Raw genomic sequence first — 22,073 nt, 5'->3', positions numbered from 1 at the left:
TGATTTCACATCACAGGTCAGATGAATGATTCTTAGGGTCACATTCAGTGCCCATGAAATAAATGGGATGCAAGTTACATATTGGGCCACAGGGGTTGAAAGCATGTAAACTTGCTCCAGTTTGTGTTTAGTGGGTGTGCAGAATGAGTGACTTACACCAATTTGCTATTGCATTGGGACTACGTTCCACCCCGCCATAATTGTGGCATTTGCTTACACTCCCCAGTGTGGAGGAGGGGGTTGTGTTTTGAAAGTGGAACCACATGGCTGCTTTATCTTTCACTCCTCCGATTATTACTGCTATTTATTTGCATTGTGGTAGCACCCTAGGAGCACCATGGTGCTAGGTGCTGTACAAACAGAATAAAAAACGGGCCCTGCCCCAATCGAATCCTTCTTAGTTGCTTTTCCTGCCGCATCCTTTCTTCCCCCAGTAAACTCACTTGCACACCCAGTGAATGCCAAAGCAGTGCAAGCTATATACTTCTTCTCTGGTTCCGGCTAGTGTAAGGAATCAAATCAATCTCATAAAACCAGCAAAAATCAAGAGGTTCCACCTTGTTGAAATCCAACTTGTAATCAATACACAAACATCAATAATCATCATCGACCACTCTTCTCCAAGACCTTCACATTTGTACTACGGTAGCACCTAGCGGGGCCCAGCTAAGATCAGAGTCCCATTGTACCAGGTGTTTTATATACACATACTAAGAGAGACAGTCCCTGTCCCAAGGAGTTTAAATAGACCAGACAGATTAAAGCCTTAAACTCTACCCGAAGTCCAGGTTTGGGAAAACACAGTACCACACCCCTGCATTGTACAGAATTGATGCACAGAGGGGCAAATGGACTTGCCCACGGTCACAAAGAGAATCTGTTGCAGAACACGAATTAAAGCCAGGCCTCCCGAGACCCAGTCCGGTGCCTTCACAACAAGCCCATCCTTCCTCTTCACAGACAATATTGCAACAAGCCACACAACCACCACCCTGCCACTTAGGGAATCTAGCCCTATTTTACAGGCAAGGGAGACAAGCTAAAATCACTCCAGCTCAAGAGACAACACAGCTAGATCTCCAGGTTCCTGCTTCCCACAAGGTCACACTTCCCTCCCCACACACGCTAAGAAGCGGTTTGCAAAACCAATTCCCACTCCACTTTGCACACGGTTATGTTCTCGCTTACCTGCCATTTTGCTGGGGGGCGAAGAGCTGGGCTGGGTGTGATGGGGCGAGTTGTGGGACAGCAGAAGGTTCATGCTGTGTGGCTGGCCCGTGCTGTAGGCGTCCATGGCCAGCTTCTGGCGGAAAGCCTCCTCTTTCCGTCGGTTCGCGAACCAGTTGTAGACGCGAACCTCCGTCACCAAGTTGGATCCCAGCCCGTGCGCTTTGGAGGGGGACACGCCTCGCTGGAGACATTCCGCCCTAGGGGGCGAAGGAAGAGAACACTTTGGAACAGGTCGCCTGCTGCTATGAAGTCCATAACGATACATCGCATTTCCATAGCCCTTTACTGGTTCAAAGCACAATAGCGAGTGCATCCCCATGACATCTCTGCACAATTCCCACTCTATTACTGGTGGGGAAACTGAGGCAGAATGGGGAAGGGTGACTTGCTCAAGGCCACACAGTGAAACAGCAGCACACCAGCTAGACTCCCTCTTTCACAAGGCATTTTATGTAGGTGTTTATAAGATCACGCGTCCATGGAGGGTACTTATCTGGCCCATCACCTCTTGGTATTTATCCTCACTACACCCCGGTGAGATGAGGATTACGGCCCTGCCCTATTTTACAGATGGGGAACTGAGGCACAGAGAGACAATGCTCGAGGTCCCCCAGGAATTCTGGGTGGGGGGAGAACAGGGAATTGAACACCTGTAACCCAAATCCCAGTCTAAGGCACTGGATGACCCTTCCTCCTGCTTGCACCTTGCAGCTGCAGTTCCAACCCTGGCCAAGACCCATTAGGCCAAAGCAGCATGTAAAAAAGTTAATAAAATAAAAGTAAATTCTCAGCGTTTGAGAACCCCAAGGAGCGGTTTGATTTTGTGCTGGGTGTTAAAATGGACAAAGGCTTGGGCTTGGGCTGGTTCGGATTTTTCCAGCCCTCCTTAAACAAGCCTAAACTTGGCATTCGGGATGGGCACAAACCCCAACCCTGGGCATGGATACCATTGAACTTGGAGACAGCTGGGATTCGGAACTAAACTCTGTGACCCAGATAGGGCCCCAATCCAGCAGAGCTCAGTTCAACGGTAAACACTTGAATAGTCCCCTTGATTTCAGTAGAATTGCTCGTGTTAATGTTAGGCACGTGTTTGGCTCCTCTTCTGCATCAGAGCTTCAATCAACAGAAACACGCACGCAAGCCTGGGGGAACGTCTGATCCAAACCTTGCAACTCAGGCCCATCGCATCTTCTCACGGGGAAGGAAAGAATTTATGCTAGGCCAGGTCTGCACTAGAAATGTACCTCGGTATAATGGCATCACTCCGGGGCGTGAAAAACCCACACGCCTGAGTGACTCAGTTACACCGACCTATGCCCCTGGTGTAGACAGCGCTACGTTGCTGGGACAGCTTTCCCCGTCAATACAGCCACCGCCTCTCGCGGAGGTGAATTAACTAGGCTGACGGTCTCCCAGTGCCGCAGCAGCGTTTTAAGTGTAGACCAGCCCTCAGAGAGAATCGTGCAGAAGGGAAGGGATGGAACGTCTTTTCCAGGATCCCATAGTCATTTATCCGTGGAGCCAGGCTCCTATTACGTATAGCAGATTCCCTCTCTCCAACAGTGCCTACTAGAAGCCTGGGACCATACGGACTTGGCCTCCCTTAGCTTGTTTGTATTTTTAAACAAAGACTCGCCAATTAATTGAGAGACAATGGAGCTGGGGGGGAGGACAATATTCTCTTGAGCCAGCCCAGTGCCATTTTACCTGTTACATTCCTCCACTAAAGCTTCCCTTTCCTCCTTGCTAGGGTTCTTTTGCCGGTCGTAGGCTTGGTACAAGATTTGTTGCGAGGCAGGCCCCCATTTGAATCGGTTCCGTCGCATCTTCTTGCTGGGGGTTTCAGAGCAGGTGTCCTCGAGCTGGCCCGTGCCCTGGTTCTGCTGATTGAACTCTGGAAAGAGAAACAGCAGCTGATCCTGACTGCTTTTGTCTGTCATATTTCCAGAACCCTGGACTGTCTGGTTGAATTCTGAAAGAGAAAGGAGCAGATTTGATCTGGCCTATAGCCACTGCCACTCAGAAAATAACCTGCATTCATATTCATATCGTCACATTGTTTCCTTGTGCTCCCCCATCTGCCTCCCTGTATCCACTTGCTGTCTGTTTTATACTGACATTGTAAGCTCTTTCCGGCAGGGACTGTCTTTTTGTTTGTACAGAGCCTTGCACCAGGGGGTCCTGGTCAGTGGTTGGGGCTCTTAGCCACCACCACAATACAAAAAAATAATAAATAAAAATAACAATAGATTTTAAGATCAAGAGGAACCATCTAGTCCGGCCTCCTGTATAACACGGGCCAGAGAATATCACCCAGTGATTGCTGCATTGACGCCAATTGCTTTGCTTTGTTAGGAAAGTTACGTGAACAATTTTGAGACCCAGTACAGTACACACCAGCCACACACACCCCACTGCCATCAACGGAAAGGTCAATAAATTTATCCTTGGATGTGTGAGACTGGGGCTGGCTAATCACTTCAGTCTGTGCCATTGAGCTCTTCTGCTAAAGAGCCTTAGCAGGACTGCAATTTGAAACAATAGGCAATTTATTTGCAGGCAGCAATCTGGATACCAGCAGGATCAGAAAGGGAACCCACTTCTCCCTGCCTTTCCCAAACCCACCCACACCCTCGCAATGAAAAACATGAAACACAGACTTGTGAACAGCCCTGGCACAAAACCGTGTACGAAGACCATGGTTGGCAACCCCCTGACACCTTTTAATGGACCCTCTCTTGGGTGAGCAGCTCACAGCTGTTTGCAGCTCTGATGCTTTTTAGACTGGTTTAAGTTACGCTTCAGACAGGCTTCCCCAGAGTTCCAGTCTCCACACCCCGTCCTGCACTCAGCGACGACACCAGTGCTAATCCAGGATAGCTACCGGCTTCAGGGGGGTGCTCTGGATTGACACGAATGTAGCTGAGCACAAAACATACCCCCTATTTCAATGTTTTATAGCGAGCCATCAGTGCACTTTACAGATTATTACCCTGGGAGGAAGGGGGACACAGGGAGTGGCTTGTGGTTAGGACACATTAAAGGAAGGCTGGCAGTTTGGGTCCTAGTCACTCCTCTTATCTGTGCCTCAGTGTCTTCGCTCAGCAGGGTGCTGTGAATCAGTTCAGTAATGGTTTCAGAGGGGCTCGGTTGCGCAAACATAAATAAATAGCCAACCTCTCAAAAATGGAGCAGATATCAACTCGAGAGAAAGGCACCAAGTGCAATCTCAGGTAAGTCACTCAGTCTCTCTGTGCCTCAGTTCTCCCAGCGCCCACCATTTGTCTGTCTTGAGGGCGAGCTCTCCAGGGCAGGGACTGTCTCTTACGAGGTGTAGGGGTTCTTCCACCGCTGTAGTAAATCCACCCCTCCGAGAAGCGGTAGCTAGGTGGATGGAAGAATTCTTCGGTCCACCTAGCAGTGTCTACACTGGAGCATCACTCAGTTTATTTACATGGCACAGGGCGTGGCATTTTTCACAGCTCTGAGCAATGTAGTTAAACCGTCCTAACGTCGTAGCGTAGACCAGCTCCACGCAAGGGACTCAAGATAGTAATAATCAAGTAGCCATGGGCTAATCTGAAAGGGTCAGTTGTTCCACTCGAAGTTCAGAGAAAGCATCCAAGGATTTGGAAGATTCTCTGTCCAAACCTCTTAGGTTTGCAAAGCCAGACTGGAAATCTTACGAGACCAGGTTCTCTCCCCGCTGCTCCAAGCTGGAGCCTGGGAGTGCAGAGCCCCAAGACAATGAACGATGACGGCAGGTGGGAAGGTCAGAATTTTTGGCAGCTCCGAGAATGTTCGGTAGGGCACAGGTCCAACTTTCCCCTAATATGTGACTTTTCCATGAGTTTTACCTCTCCCTCTTGCGATTGCTGCTAATCTGCAAAATGCCTTCCCATGCCTCTGCCAAGACACAGCCGCAGATGCATGTTCTAAAATTATTATGGATATGTATGAGGCTCCCTGAGCTGTGTGGCAGCTCCCTTAATGAGAAGGCACATGCAGACGATACATATTCATGGCCTGGCTTTCTGTGCCTGCGTGTACTTGTTCAGGGCGGGATTGTGTGAACTCAAGCTAATACGTTATGAGTTAAGCAGTCAGACTTCAAAGATCCCCCCCGAATCCTGCCTCTCTTTGTTCCTAAAGAACTCCCCTCCTTTGATACAGCTCCATTTCAAACCAATGGGAAACAAACACACTCCTCCAGCAATAAGGAAGCTTAAAGCAACTCATGTATGCGGCAGGATTGCCATTTCCAAAACTGAACACCTTGGGCAATGCAGCACAGCAGAGGCGAACGGGTGACCTTCCACGCCTGCTTGCCACAGAGCTGGGGCCTGTCAGCACAGCCGTAAAGGGAGATTGATGGCAGGTTTTATTATTCTCAGTTTTGCAGGGAAATTCTCCTTCTTTTTATAATAGCTTTTCCCTTGGGACAACAAGAGAAGCAGAAAACAGAGGCCAAGGTTGGAGCAGGGGGTTGGTTTTTCCCTTCTAGGTGGATTTTCAAAGCACTGACATTCAGTTTGAAAGACTTTCTGGAGTCCCCATCTTCCGGAAATAGAATGATACTCCATCCCGTTGGGAGGACACATGCTGAACTACTTTTTAAGACATAGTTTAGGGCCCTTGACTCACATGGATAGCCCCAGCTGGATTCAATGAGATGAACTGCAGGAGTAAGGGCTAATTACATGAGTAAAGGAGAGGTCTGTGGGGCCATTGAACTCAATGAACACGCTATATTGGGCCCTTGTAGATTTGGGTTGTTAGAGGAGGCCATAGGAACAACCTAAAACTTTTCTGCATTCTTCATTGCCTAAGCATCACTGAAGGAAACATGGAAATGCAGCACCCAGGAATTTTAGGGGGGGGGTGTTTTAAAAAGGGACACCATCCTTTAAAAGGAATGATGGAGGAAACACTATTATCCTTCCATATAATGCTACTAACCAGGGCCGGCTCCAGGCACCAGCGAAGGAAGCAGGTGCTTGGGGCGGCCAATGGAAAGGGGCGGCACGTCTGGGTCTTCGGCAGCAATTCAGTGGCAGGTCCCTCAGTCCCTCTTTTCTTCTTTGAGCTGCTGCCGAAATGCCACCGAACAGGAAGAGAGGGAACGGAGGACCCACCGCCGAATTGCCGCAAAGAATGAAGCCGAAGTGCCGCCGATCGGCCTTTTTTTTTTTTCGCTTCGCCGCTTGGGGCGGCAACAAAGCTGGAGCCGGCCCTGCTACTAACTTAGCCTTAGATCATTAAAGCAAAGAATTTTAAAATGTGAATTTCCACCACTGGGGCTGGCTGCTTGCTTCATTTAGTTTTGTACTTCATTTCGTTTGGACAGTGACATCAGAATAGTCAATAACTAGGCCACCCAGTCTCTCGCCCTGTCCATGCGGGAAAGTTCTCTTTCTTACTCTCAGTCCATCACCCCAAGCTACCCACAGAATCATCTCCCTCCTTCAAACATGTGCAAATTCACGTGCCCCAACTTACCGAGCACTTAAAGTTATGCATATTTACTTCTAGGATCTGATCACATTCGCATTTAATTCCGTGACAAATCCCACCAATGGGATCAGGATCAGACTTCATCAGCTGATCCCGTTACTATTTTTTGTTCCTGGCCTCTGATAGACGCCGTATCAAATGCTTTACTAAGATGCAAATAGGTCATGTTCAGTGAGCTCCCTTCACCTGCTGACTCTAATTCTATCACCAAGTAGCCAGTTTCTCTGGCAAGGCCTATTCTTTGTGGGTGAATTTAATCAGTTTCAGCGCCACTTAAAGTCCCACTTAAACCCTTAAGCTTAAGGTGTGCTCAACTGCACTTCTGCACAAGGGGTGAGTCTCACCATAGAAACCCTCTCTCATTATTACTCTTTGTTCCATTAGCCAAGATATTAAAATCTTTCTGATTCTCATGCATTAGCACAAGGCTGTAACCACTGGTTTGTAAAACACTGCAAAGGAAGGTTTAAATTCAGGTTAAAAAACCCAGCTGATTTCAATGATTTTTTTTAAATTGACAACTATATTTCTATCAATGTACAATTTTTGTCCAAGGTATTTGTCATTGCCCCTTTAAGAATCCAGGGGAAGATTCCGACCAGCGTGGCAAACATGATCAGAACGCTACCGCTAGAGTATTGGAAAATTACTGCCCCCAAAAGATTTCCTCAAATAGTCACATTTCTGAAAAAAGAGATTTTTCTTCTGGTGTGTTCACATCCCCTTTTTTAAGAGTTCATTTCGCACAAATACTGCCGCAAAGAAGTTCACTGATTGGAACATCCAGGGCAACCACAAGTGTTATAGGAATATTCCAAGGCCCTAATTCAGAAAGATACTTATGCATGTGCCCAGGGCTGGCTCCAGCTTTTTTGCCGCCCCAAGCGGCGAAGCGGGGGGAAAAAAAAAAAAAAGGCGATCGGCAGCTCAAAGAGGAAGAGAGGGACTGAGGACCTGCCACCGAAGACCCGGACGTGCCGCCCCTTTCCATTGGCCGCCCCAAGCACCTGCTTCCTTCGCTGGTGCCTGGAGCCAGCCCTGCATGTGCCTAACTAATCACACGACTAATCTCACTGAAGCTGCTGGGACTCTTCATGTGACTTGAGCTAGGCTCAGCTGGGGGCAAAGGGAATCAAATTTCTGGGGTGAATATTTGTGCTAAGAGTCACACCCTTGCAATGAGAGAACAGAAATAAATATCAGATTACTTATGTGTCCAATCAAATCAGCTTGAATTTAGAATCCTCCCAACAAACGGTTCAGAAACAAGCTACAGACCCAGGATTATTTGAAGAAAATATTCCCCACATATTTGTGAATAATGAATAAATGTGAGAAGCTGCAGACAGAGAGGTAAAAGTCATCTAAATCAGGTGTTCCTTATGAATTGTTTGGTTCTCATTGTAACACATACATGGGGCAATTCAAAGTGATTTAGTGGGGGCTACACGGAAGTGGAACATTGCTGCTCAGTGGGCTTCAGTGTATTTCTTATGGGCTTTTTAAAAAAGATGCATCTAAGTACAAACACTTTTTTAAAAAATGTTATGCAGTAAAGTTACAAACAAACCATCAAAAATGCAGTTCAATCCTTTGAGCAATGGCACTACCAAGGATCTGTGGTGGTCACATGGACAACTAAATCAGGACGTTATGCTTGCTTCAAGACATGAAATGTCTCAGTAAGACAATAAACTTTGATTTGAGCATGAAAAAAAAAGGGGGGATAATTCATTTTCTACCTGCTTCATTTCATTGACTGACTGAGAGCATTTGATACAAAAACCACTGAGAGACTCAAGCCCCGATTCAGCAAAGCATTTTATCACAGCTAACTCTAAGCATGTAAATCCACGGCTATGCAGCAAAGCACTACGCACATGCTTGACTTTAACCATGTGGCCCTATTAAATCAGAGGTTTAAAGCCAAACGTGTGCCTGATTGGACCGAGGTATCAACAGAAACACGAAGTCCCATTACACAGTTACTTTTCAGAGCAGATCTGCACGTTAACGAGCCGCAGCGCGAAGACTGGAAGGAACAAGGGCGTCTAGAGCAGACTACTTACGTCTGAGAATCTCCCTCTGCTTCCGGACGTACCACGTGTAGAGCGCTGCCCGCTTCTGCGTTTTCATGGGTGTTCCCTTGTTGAGGTGCTGGGAGAGGTGAGACTGATTCAGGCCTGTGACATCCACCACCTCCCTCTGGGGGATGTTGTGCTGCTGCATGTAACCTTTGATCATTTTCGCAGCCCGCCAGGGGTCCTCACTACAAGGGGAAACAAACAAACAGTTAATTTGGTCTGAGGGAGGTGCCCCAGGTAAGCTCATTCCAATGACAAAAACCAAAGGCTGATTGCTAAGAATCTATTACTAATTGGATACCTTTTGAATACACTAGTGAACCCAGAATCCATTACAGGTGGGCACCCAAAAACCCACAACAGGATTTCCTTTCAATTGCCTAAGGTGGGCGGTTTCACTGTTGATGGGTCGGCCTCCTTAAAAATCACTCTCTCCATGAACCCAGCACAGAGACAGATCCCACCCTGCTCCCCTGGAAGACGCTTCACTCCAAAGGGGGCAGGATCAGTCCCTTAATCTGAATCTGATCCACAGACTTACTCCTTCCGGTCACATCTCACTTCCCCCTAGGAATAACCTCAGCTGGGTGAAAAGTTAATTTGATAATATTGCTCAGTGGTTAAAGCAAGGGATTGAGAGTCAGGAGTTCTAGGTTCCATTCCCAGCTTCACCACTGTCTAGCCACCTAATCTCGGCCTGGGGCTCAGTTTACCCATTGGTAAAAGAGAAATAAAACTTGCTTGCTTCACAGGGATGTTGCAAGGCTTAATTACACATTTTGAGATCCACCATCCTTGGATTAAAGGTCCAATAGAAGCATGAAGTATTAGTAGTAGCAATAGTAATAATAATCACTCCCCTTGATGATATGTATGAACAACATGTTCCATAATAGGAGTTCCTTACATAAACACAGCAGATAGTGAAGACTTCTAATTTTGTGACAATTGGACAATTTTTTTTTAACCTAACCTCTTTTCTATGCTCTTTCATGCTGCATTAATGAGTTATCCCCAAAAGAACTGAAGATCATGTGGAGTGTTACAGCAAAGACCGTAGCCTTTGTTGAGACCCAGACCTTCTTTACAAATTACATCCAACAATAGCTTTATAATGGTAAATATTTTAGCCCTTCATTAATAGTGAGACTCACAACTTACTCCTAAGCCCTCCTATGATCCTGCTGCCTTCTCCAAAACCCGATAAAGAGATAGGTTCAGCAGATGCTTCACAACTCTGGGAAACCAAGCTGAGGAAAAGCTTGTGAAAGTTTGCTTCAAGTCAGAGTGGACATTTGGACTTGGGTCTGAAAAGCCCAATTCTGAGGACCTTCAGGACATGTTGCAAAGTTCATGTTCCCCCGCCAGGCTTTTAAAACCAGGATGGGAGAAATTATAAGCCTGGAGAATTGTAGGAGGGACAAGGTGATTTGAGCTTCTGAATTCCCTCCGTAGATGGTTATATTGAATTGTAGTGCTGCACTTTAATTATAGTTGGATATGAAGACCCCAATTCTCCAATGGATTTAGGCACATGCTTAACCTTATCCACTCTCAATAGTTCCCTTGGAGTCAACTGGGCTACTCACAGTGTGTAAGCAGTGTTGCCAGCCGTTATGGATTTTATCACAAATCTTGTGACATTTGTTGTTTTCGTCCCTTAAATTCTCAGCTCCTGGAGTAAGTGATTATGTGAGAATCCCAGCTTTCATTTACAAAAGTCATATTTTTAGCCCTCATGGTAGCAGAGGAAAGCCCGAAAACAGGAGCCAAATACACCCTTAAGATTCAAAAACCAGAAGACAAATCTATTGATTTTTTAAAATCTGATTATTTTTGAGCCACATCTCATGATTTTTAATGCACGGGCTTTGCAAGTGTATCAATATTTGCAGGATCAGGATCTGATTTTAATGAATCTTTAAATTATTTCCAGGGCACCTTCAGTGTATGGCCAGGCATCCTTTCTTGGGGTGCATATAATTCTAACTAAATAATAAATACATTATATGGTAAATACTGTTAAATCTGCTAAGGGTAGTTGTTGTAAGGACAGGTTAATATGCAAAAATACATGTCAATTATTTAATGATTGGATTTATTTTTATAGACAAGGACGGTGAATTAAAAGGAAGTGCTTTATGCTGAAAAATCATTTTTGATCATGAACTTGGTCACAGAGTTGTGCACTAAAATAATGAGCTATTCTAATATTTTACTTAGAATAACCATCCAACTGCATTTTCAGTTCATTTGCTCTTTTGGATCCTTCAATTTGTCGAGGAAAAAAAAAATCCCATAGATGTCTTACCTTTTGTCCTGAAAGCAGCTTGAAAACAAAGCTACTGGTAACCAACATAAAAGTGAGTTCGGAAAAATATTGTTATAATGGTGCACTTTTTCCTCTCTAAAACAATAACTATTGTCACGCCCAATCCTGCTTTCTCAAAGTACTGAAAATTCGCACTGGCTGTTCTGTGTTCATACAGCACCTAGCACAATGGGGTCTTGGTTCATGGGTGCTATGGTAATAAAAACAACAACATAAAAAAAAAAATAATAATAAAATAAGAGGAGTTTGGGGTCTATTGATTATGCAATGCAGGATCCAAGCACAGTTTAGTAGGCTCAAAATTTGACACCTTTCCACTTAATTTTGCTACAGCCATTAATAAAGTCCCTCAAATTGTTTTGGTGACTTTTCAGAAGGAATACGTCAGTGACATTTTTCCTACATATTCATTCATATGACACCAGCCATTGTGGTATGTATTATACATACATGCACCTTGTTATTATTGCCCTAGTGCTTAGGAGTCCCAGTGCAGGTGCTGTCCAGAGAGCAGAAACGTGGGCCCTGTCCCCAGGCGATACTGCCACAGCCTAGCACTTAGGGACAGCCCTCGCCCATAACAAAGGTGTGCGCCCATACGATGGAGGAAAACGTTTCTAGTAGAACAGATTTTGGTTTGTTACAAACAGTGTCAAAATTAAACGATATGATTGTAAATGACGTTCAAAGCCCATTTAAACAGAATTGGGCTGAAACAATCCACACATCAGTGAAATATCGAAAGACTCATGTGTAGAAATACAGAAAGACCCAGAACATAAGGTGGCTGGAAAGTGGCGTCTCATTGATAGGCAACTGTAATTACCGTAATTAAATGATTTTTCAGAACTTGCTGGCTTTGCTCTATATCGGGGTCCCTTTTCTTTCTGAGCCCCCCCCAACGTGCTATAAAAACTTCATAGCCCACCTGTGCCACAACAGGTGTTTTTCTGCATATCTAGTAGATCACAAGCCAGAGCCACGTTAGGGGCCCCCACACCACAGGGGCCCCGCAAAGCTAAGTTGCTCAGGCTTCAGCGCCAGGTGGTGGGGCTTGGGGCCCCAGGCTTCTGCCCCACATGGCGGGGCTTGAACTTTCTGCCCTGGGTTCCAGTACATCTAATGCTGACCCTGCTTGGCGGACCCCCTGAAACCTGCTCATGGCCCCCCAGGGAGCCCCAGCCCCCTGGTTGAGAACTGCTGCTCTATATTTCATGCCATGTCCTCATACCTGTAAAAACCTGAGCAGGGAAGCATAGTTCAATTGAACTAGTCCCATAAATTGAGTTACTCATGTGCTTACGGGGTCAATCCTGCAAACACCTAATTGTAGCAAACACCATTGCATTAGGGTTGTGACAGAGTTCCAGGTCCAGACCATCTGGGGAAAATCTTCAGTCGTGTTGCAGAAAACCGAGCTGCCCCATTCCCCCAACATAAAAACGGTAGAGTCAAATCTGATTTGCATTATCTGCAAGTGGGGCCAATGAAATCAGTGGGAAAGACAATCAGGACTCTAGGGCCACGGTCAGCACTTCTCCTGCCTCCCATCATTCTCCTACAGAGGCATTTGTCCTGCACTTAGCATCCCTAATGCCTTGGGTGACATCCTCACATCTCTTATACTTCATCAACAGAGGGGACACATTCCCCCCAAATCTCTTACAGGAATAGTCACTTGAATTCAAGATAACTGGTTTGCCCCAACTGTATCTGCATCACGTTCCATTTATAGTTTAGCAAGCGAGTATACTGGCAGAAATATTCACCTAAGCAGTAAGCTTTAAGCCAGGACTAGAGACTTTTCAGAAAATGAGTTTGGAACTTCACCACCACCACAGACCGGATTTTAAGGGTTACACTAATCCAGCCAGTGAACAGAAACAATGCTACATGACCTGCCTCCAGTCAGCACTAGCCAAAATATCTCAAATGTTGAACACCCTAAATGAAATGCTTGCAAAACAAACAAATGAGCAAGCAAACAAACCAGACAACAAAAAACACCCTACCAACCAAGGATCATCCATTCCGTGGAACGTGTTCAGTGAAGAATTTTGAATCGTGAATACATCGGGGCGAGGGGGGGATCTCTTATAAGGACAAAGAAATTTATTCAGTCAATTATTCTCTACAGATTATTGTGCAGTTCTACCCGGCTCTGTGCTGTCATCACAACTGCCCCTAGCTATGAGAAGACTGAGTCCCACAAAGTTCCTATTAGCAAAGTTCAGATAGTGCTGGCTCTCCCCAATGTATTCCTTTGTTATGGGTCACCTCTCTCCCTGTATGATCAAGGTGATCCAGCAGCAGCCTGTCTTGGTGCAAATCCACATTAATCTAGCCAGGTCTTTCCCACTCTGCATGGGGATTACAGGTACACAGAGATCCAGAAAAACTGTTAACTATTCCAGTCACAGCCTCTATTCTTGACCTGGCTGGTTGTTGCTGGAAATTGAACGTCTTCTCACAAGACTTGCCCTCCCTTGCTTCTGTGTTCCTCTAGAGAAATCATTTTATTGCACATATTTATTTAAAGGTTCTTAAAGAGCTCATCATTTTAAGAGCTGGGTTCTATTTACCAAAGGCGAAGAACATTCAAGATTATACAGAGAATTACCTATAAAGCTATGGCTACTGTAAGAGGCAAGAAAGCTTCATTGCTTTCCTGTTACCTGGGAAGATGACGAAGAGAGCAGGAAGTGACTCATATATACACGCTTATATTACACTTTTCATCCATCCATCTCAAACTGCTTTATAAAGGAGGGCAGTAGCACTATTCCCATCTTACAAAAGGGGAAGCAGATGCACGGAGGGGAAGTGATTTGCTTGTGGTCACACAAAAAAGGCCAGAGCCAAGAATAGGAACCCAGATCTCCCGAGTCCCAAGCCAGTGCTCTACCCACTAGACCACACTGTATACGGATTTTCTTCGGCTGTCATTGGCTTATCTCAGATGAATGATTTTATCAAATTAATGAACAATGACGTTACTAAAAGAGAGTAACTCAGCATTTCTAAGAGAAACTGGTTAACTTTGTACTAAGTTAAGATAGATTTTCCGAGCCCGATCTTCAGCTGGTGTGAACAGAACATCGTGACCCCCACCACGAATCTGGACCATGACTCCCTCCAAGTGCATAACCTTCTGTGGTGTTCTCAAAGCAGATCATGGGCCTGATCCTGCGTTCCTGGTCCACCCAACCCCTCCTATTGACGTCTTCGGAAGTTCATCCCTAAGTAAAGATAACTAACAATAATTTGTCTGTGAATGCATGACCCAAACCAGGGCTTTTCTAAAACCATGTGAGCGGAGGTTGTCTGTTGCATTGTTGATGTCACATGAAGCTTCTTTCCAAGGATTCCCTCCCTCTCTCACCCCCGCCCCTCCAGCCTTGAAAAGAGGTAAATAAAACTCGACAACATCCTCAGAGAAATATGCCAAGAATTTATACTCCTGGATTATAAACCTGGCTCTCTGCATAGACCATCTATCTAATCTGTATCTCTCGGTACACACGCAAAAGCTTAAAAGCTCCTAGGTGTGCTGTGCTCAGTCACCCCTTACCCTTTTATTTTAAACAGACTTCTTTATACTAGATTGCTGGGGCAGAGGCAGCCTTGCAGATATTCAGCCAGGCATTTCTCACCTCACCTTCCAGTTATAGGTGGATTTTTGTGCACCTCAGCAGCAGAGTGCATAGAGCGAATTCCAATTGTCTGCATGTAGCAGTCACATGTCCCTCTTAGCAGGAGTCATTCAACAGTCATTATTAATTATTATTATTATGTACTGAGGATAGCTCCAGCCATGTGCTGGGCACCATCCCAACGCTCAAGGACAATCACTGCTCCACAGAGCTCACAATCACAAATGGACAAGTAGGCCGAAGACAAGGGAAGTCAAACAGCAAAAGGCAATGTATAGGTAAGCCAACGTCATTGTAAGCAGCATGGACGAAGTGGGTCTTTAAGAGGATTTAAATTTGGACAGACTAGGAGCCTTGCAGATGTGGCTACGCTATCCAGAAGGGGCCACACAGAAGAAGGCACAGTGGGGATTGCGCCAGAAACTATTATTCTCTGACCAGAGGTGGCAGGGGGAATACTACAGTGCTTGAGGCAAAACCACATTGAAATCAATGGAATCACAGCAGGGATGGGCTTAGTTCAGAGTAACTGCAATGGTTTCTTATTCTTATACCCCAGTTCCCTCTCCAAGTACGTATGAGCAGCCATACTGAGTCAGACCAATGGTCCATGTAGCCCAGTGTCCTGTCTTCCAGCAGTGGCTGGTGCCAGATGTTCACAGGGAATGAAAAGAACAATGCAATTTATTGAGTGATCCATCTCCTGTCTTCCAGTCCCACCTTCTGGCAGTCAGAGACATGCAGAGCATGTGCAGGGCCGACGACGGGGGGAAAGCCGGTACAAATTACCAGGGCCCGGTAGTCCAGAAGGGGACCTAGGGCCTGGCTTCATCGGCCCTGTTTAGCTGGTCTGCCCTTGCTGGGGGGGCCCCAAAAAAAATTTTCACCAGGGCCCAAACCCACTCTTGGCGGCCTGAGCATGTGGTTGCATCCATGACCATCTTGGCAAATAGTCACAGATAGACCTATCCTCCATGACCTCAGCTAATCCAGTTTTGAACCCAGTTATGCTTTTGGCCTTCACAACATCCCCTGGGAATGAGTTTCTCAGGTTGTGCATTGTGTGAAGAAATACTTCCTTTTGTTTGTTTTAAACCTGCTGCCTATTAATTTCATTGGGTGATTCCCGTCTTGTGTTATGTGATTATTTTTGTTGCCCTTCTCTTTTTCCAATTTCTAATATATCTTTTTTGAGTTGGGGCAACTAGAACTGCACTCAGTATTCAAGGTGTGGGGTACCATGGATTTATATAGTGGCATTATATTTACTGTCTTATCTATCTCCTTCCTAATGGTTCTTAACATTTTGATAGTTTTTTGACTGCCACTGCACATTGAGCAGATGTTTTCAGAGAATTATCCACAATGACTCCAAGATCTCTTTCTTGAGTGGTAACAGCCAATTTAGACTCCCATCATTCTGTATGTATAGTTAGGATTATGGTTTTCCAATGTGCATTAGTTTGCATTTATCAACACTGGGGAACAAACTGGCAGATGAAATTCAATCACCCAGTTTTGTGAGATCCCTTTATAATTCTTCGCAGTTTGCTTTGGACTATCTTCAGTAATTTCATATCTTCAAAATCTTTGCCACCTCACTGTTTAACTCTTTCTCTAAATCATGTATGAATATGTTGAACAGCACTGGTCCCAGTACAGATCCCTGCTATTTACATGTCTCAACTGTGAGAACGAACCATTTATTCCTACCCTTTGTTTCCGGTCTTTTAACCGGTTACTGATCCATGAGAGGATCTTCCCTCTTATCCCAGGACTGCCTACTTAGCTTCAAAGCATTTGGTGAGGAACTTTGTCAAAGGCTTTCTGGAAGTATCCACTGGAATGCCCTTGTCCACATATTTGTTGACATCCTCAAAGAATTCTAATAGATTGGGGAGGCATGATTTCCCTTTACAAGAGTCATGTGACTCTTCCCAAACATGTCCTGTTCATCTAAATGTCTGATAATTCTGTTCTTTACTATGGTTGAACCAATATGCCTAGTACTGAAGTTAGGCTTGCCAGCCTGTAATTGCCAGGATCACCTTTCTTAAAAATTGGCATGACACTAGTTATCCACCAGCCATCTGGTACAGAGGCTGATTTAAGTGATAGGTTACAGAACACTGTTAGTAGGTCTGCAATTTCATATCAGATTTCCTTCAGCACTCTTGGGTCAATACCACTAGGTCCTTGTGACTTATTACTGTTTAATTTTATCAATTTGTTCCAAAATCTCCTCTATTGACATCTCAAAAGTGGGACAGTTCCTCAGATTTGTCATGATGGCTCAGGTGTGGGAGTCTCCCTCACATTCTCTGCAGTGAAGAACAAATCAAAGAATTCATTTAGCTTCTCTTCAACAGCCAGTTCCTTCCTTTGCGTGCTCCCGTAGCACCTTGACCATCCAGTGGCCCCACTGATTGTTTGGCAGGCAGGCTTCCCGCTTCTGAGGTAATAAATATTTATTATTAGGGGTATGTATGTAGTTTCAGCCTCCATTATGGTGGGTTTTTTTAAAGTTTCCATGCTGCTTTCTGGCATTTTACTCTTGTGACTGTTCCTTTTAATTTCCATTTAACTAGCCTCCTCATTTTTGTGTAGTTCCCCTTTTTGAAGTTAAATGCCATTGGGATGGGTTGCTTCCTCCCCCCCTCCCGCCACCCCCCAGGAATGTAAATTCAATTACATTATGGTCCTTGTTACAGAGCAGTTCAGCTATATTCATTTCTTGGACCAGAACCTGTGCACCACTTAGAACTAAATCAAAAATTGCCTCTCCCCTTGTGGGTTCCAGGACTAACTGCTTCAAGAAGCAGTCACTTATGGTGTCTAGAAACTTCATCTCTGCATCCCATCCCGAGGTGACATGTTCCTAGTCACTATTGGGAGAGGTGAAATCCCCCATTAATATTGGGGGTTTTGTTTTTATAGCCTCTCTAATTTCCTTGAGCATTTCACAATCACCATGACGGTCAGGTGATTGGCAGTGTACTCCTACTTATTTCCTCTTATTATTCAAGCATTTCTAGCCAGACAGATTGTGGTACCATTTGATTCATATGAAGATTTTTACTATATTTGATTCTAGGCATTCTTTCACATATAGTGCCACTCCCACACCAATGCAACCTACTCGGTCATTCCAATATATTCTGTACCCTGGTATTACCATGTCCCATTGGTTGTCATCATTCTACCAAGTTTCTGTGATGGCAATTATATCAATATCCTCATTTAATACCAGGCACTCAAGTTCATCCATCTTAGTAGTTATATACAAACACTTAACTAAATATTGACACATTTTGTATCTGCCTTCATCTGATGTAATTGAATGGGGCTCTTTTTTGTTTGACTGTTTCTCTTCAGTTCCAGCTTGTACTTTATCAAATTCTATCCTCTCCTCTTTACTGGAATATAAAATCTCCCCTTTAATAAGTCCCCAGCTAAGGGATGCATCTGTCCTAACCATGTGCTCCTCCATACCTGTTGGCTTCCCCCAAGCCCTTAGTTTAGAAACTCCTCTACAACCTTTTGAATTTTACATGCTAGCAATCTAGTTCCTGTATAGGGTCCTCCTTTCCCAACAGGTTACCCAGTTCCTAATAAACTTAAATCCCTCCTCCCAGTGCCATCATCTCATCCACACATCAAGACCCTGCAATCTGCCTGTCTAACTGACCCTGCATGCGGAACTGGAAGCATTTCAGAGCATGCTGCTATGGCGGTCCTGGATTTTAATCTCTTACCTAGCATCATAAATTTGGCCTCCAGGACCTTTCTCCTACCTTTCCCTATGTCACTGGTACCTACATGTACCATGACCACAAAGGCTTTGCATAGAGCAAAATGGGAGTTCTTGGCATTAGGGTTAAGATCAGGGAGGTGTGCCTGATCTTAAGAACATAAGAGCGGCCATACTGGGTCAGACCAAAGGTATCTAGCCCAGTATCCTGTCTTCCAACAGTGGCCAATGCCAGGTGCCCCAGAGGGAATGAACAGAACAGGTAACCATCAAGTGATCCATCCCCTGTCGCCCATTCCCAGCTTCTGGCAAACAGAGGCTTGGGACACCATTCCCGCCCATCCTGGTTAATAGCCATTGATGGACTTATCCTGCATGAATTTATCTAGTTCTCTTTTGAACCCTGTTCTAGTCTTGGCCTTCACCACATCCTCTGGCAAGGAGTTCCACAAGTTGACTGTGTGATGTGTGAAAAAAATACTTCTTTTTGTTTGTTTTAAATCTACTGCCTATTCATTTCATTTGGTGGCCTCTAGTTCTTGTGTTATGAGAAGGAGTAAATAACACTTCTTTATTTACTTTCTCCACACCAGTCATGATTTTCTAGACCTCAGATGACATCCCCCCTTAGTCGTCTCTTTTCCAAGCTGAAAAGTCCCAGTCTTATTAATCTCTCCTCACATGGCAGCTGTTCCATATCCCTAATAATTTTTGTTGCCCTTTTCTGAAACCTTTTCCAAGTCCAATACATCTTTTTTGAGATGGGGCAGCCACATCTGCACTCAGTATTCAAGATGTGGGCGTACCCTGGATCTATAGAGAAGCAATATGATATTTTCTGTTTTATCATCTATCCCTTTCTTAAGGATTCCCAACATTCTGTTCACTGCTGCTGAACGCTGAGTGGATCTTGTCTGCACCAAAGGCAAGCTTTGAACTGAAAGGGCAAAATTCTGCCCAGAGTTATTGTCCATGCAAACCTACCAGCTTTAGTGGGGTTACACAGGTGTCACTGGGGGAGGGGGGGCAGAATTCAGACCTTCATCTACTTTGGAAGAGGACAGGTGTAATGAGCAGCTGAGAGGAGCATGAGGTGGATGGTCACACACCAGCCCTCTCCAGCCAGAGAGAGGAGAGAATCGCAGGGACAGCACGCCAAGGCAAATGAAGATAGGGATGCAAATCTTGTCAGAAAACACCCTCAACACTACCGGGAAATTGTCTAGTCTGATCAATACATCTTCACCGGTGTCTGAGCAGAGTCATTTTTAAGGGAGTTTTAAGCTAATCAGCCTTCTCCCCCCATCACTGTCTCAGATGTACAGATTGTAAAGTGTCTGCGGATGACATACAAGCCCTGGGCCTAGCACAACAGGGGCCCAGCCCACAAAGTACCACAACAGACACGAAAAACAATGGGGTGCAGCAGATACACCTATGCCGAGCTAGCTAGAGGGTCTGGAGAGCGCTGGGGCTGTTTCTCAGGGGGTGGAAAGGCGCTGGGGGAATCCCCGTCGGCCTGCCGCGGGGCGCATTAGCCATACCCGCTTTGGACACAAACAAGGGGCAGCCTCGGGGCATTTCCCCCCTGTCCTCCCGCCTCAGGTTTCGCTGGAAGCCGCGGGGCCGGGGGTTTCGCTGCCTTGCGGGAGTGCAGGCCCCGCTCCGGTCCCGCAGCGCTCCCCCGTCCCCGACAGCCCCAGCCGGCACCTGCCGAGCCTACCTGGCTGTGTGGGGGGGTGTCCCCCCCACGGCCGTGATGGCCTCCCCGCCCCCATAGTCAGAGGGCAGCGCCCCATTCCCTGCCCCGTGCGCACCGCTGGCACCAGGGACACGCGGCCAGACTGGGGCAGCGGCACCTGGGGGGGGGAGAGAAATAAACTCGACCCCCCCCCAGCGAGTCCCGGCCTGGTCCTGGCCCTCTCCCTCCTTCCTTCGCCTGGCAGCGGCCGGAGCTGGGCTCAGGGACCGGACCGGACCCTCCTTCCCTGGGCCCCCGGCGCTGGCGGGGCCGCCCGGCTCCCAGCTCCAGCTCCGGCGTGTTTATGTGTTTACGAGAAGGCCAAAAAAGCCGCCCAGCACCCGCAGCGCCTGGGGTTTTCCTGCCCCCCGCCCGCGGGCTGCTTTGCACCTTCGCCAATGAATAACCCGCCTCGCCCCGCAGCCCCGCGTGTCTCTTTCGGTTGATGATTTATAGAAATAAATTAATAACACCCGCGGCGCGGCTCCACGTGCGGCCGGCCGGGCTTGCCCCGGAGCGCGCGGAGGGAAGGGCGCAGCCCGCGGGCGGCTCTCGGGCGCTGCGCAGAGCCCAGGCACTAGGGTGCAGGTAACGCCCGGGCCAGCGCGGCCCAGAAGCCGGGAGCCCCCGCGGGGTCCAACGCCTCCCGCCCCGCGCAGAGAGAAGGGCCCCGGGTCGCTCGCGGCTCCCCGCGAAAGCAGCCCCGGGTAGCACAGACAGTCCCTGCTCCAGCCGCCTCTTAGCAGGCGCCCGACGAGGCGGAGAACTGGCCCCGGCTTCGAAAGCAAACGCGCCCCTGAAATACCCACTCCGAGCCGCCCATGCGGCCGCCCAGCCGTGCCCGGGGATTTGTCCATCACACGGGTGGGTCTGGCCGTGTGCACTGGCGTTTAGCAAGGGCTACATTGCGCTAATTCGCTCGGCACCCGAATTAAGAGAGTCAAAAAAAGTTACCCTGGGCCTGAAAAGCATTTTCCCTGCTCGCTTCTACGCTAAGAAACTGCAGCCTTCGGCTGGAGACTTTCCTGGTCCCTGCGGTTAATAGAGGGCCGGGCTGGGGTTAGTTGATATTTTGCTAAAGAAAAAAGAAACAATGAGCGACGTGGATAATTAGTAACTAACTAACTAACCACCTTGACAGGGCAACAGAGCTCGGGGACGCGTTTCCGCCTTTGATCCACATCCCCTGGGCTAGCAGGCAAGAGATCGGCTCTCAAGGCGCAAAGTTACCCGAAGGTTTATTCCTCATTAGCCAAAGCCCGAGCTGGGCTCGCTCGGCGGTGCACGGGTCTGCTCGGAGTTAGTTTTTATTTTCTTTTTCCAGCGAGCCTCAGATCTCCCCACCCCACCGCGAATCCACTCGGCTGGAGAGAAGCCCAGGAGCTGCACCGTACTGGTTAGCTACACGGTATGGGGCTGCCCGGGTGCGGGTTAAAAGCGGGGTGTAAGCGGGAGAAACAGGACCGAGAAGGGGTTTTTAAGGGACTCTTTCAAATCTAGTTTTAAAATAGAACAAAGCCCATCGCCACTGCCTCGGGTCTATTTTCCTTCCTTCGTAAAGTTTAGTTTGAGGCGCCCAGCACCCGCGGGTGGGCCCAGACAGCCGCTCTGACAAAGCGGGGTTCAAAGGAGCAAAACTTCATGGAATTCAGCGTAACCCCCTCCACACGCGCACTCCGATTTACTGATTTACACGCGCCTCTCTGGGCCCGAGCCCTGCGCTCAGCACGCCGGGAGGTGAGAGCAGAAAGTGACCTGGCAGACG

The 22,073-nt window shown here is 46.9% G+C and overlaps 1 protein-coding gene across 10 annotated transcripts in view; it reads right to left on the bottom strand.

Annotated features, from left to right (window-relative positions):
- Positions 1–22,073, bottom strand: part of HNF1B (HNF1 homeobox B) — an 84,919-nt gene that overhangs the window by 38,576 nt on the left and 24,270 nt on the right. For 7 of the 10 annotated variants that reach the window (XM_044993571.1, XM_044993564.1, XM_044993569.1 and 4 more), the window contains 3 exons: positions 8,817–9,016; positions 2,941–3,205; positions 1,189–1,427 (listed from right to left, as the gene is read on the bottom strand). In XM_044993571.1, the coding sequence (XP_044849506.1) occupies positions 1,189–1,427; positions 2,941–3,205; positions 8,817–9,016 (704 nt within the window). Of the gene's footprint in view, positions 1–1,188; positions 1,428–2,940; positions 3,206–8,816; positions 9,017–21,262; positions 21,368–22,073 lie in introns of those variants that run through there. The other 3 variants (XM_044993568.1, XM_044993570.1, XM_044993572.1) reach the window with 2 other exon arrangements.

This window comes from Mauremys mutica, chromosome 19 (genome assembly GCF_020497125.1).
Source record: "Mauremys mutica isolate MM-2020 ecotype Southern chromosome 19, ASM2049712v1, whole genome shotgun sequence".
In the NCBI taxonomy this organism is placed as follows: Eukaryota; Metazoa; Chordata; order Testudines; family Geoemydidae; genus Mauremys; species Mauremys mutica.
Note: the sequence above shows the minus strand (reverse complement) of the source record. Positions and strands in the feature narration are given on the sequence as shown.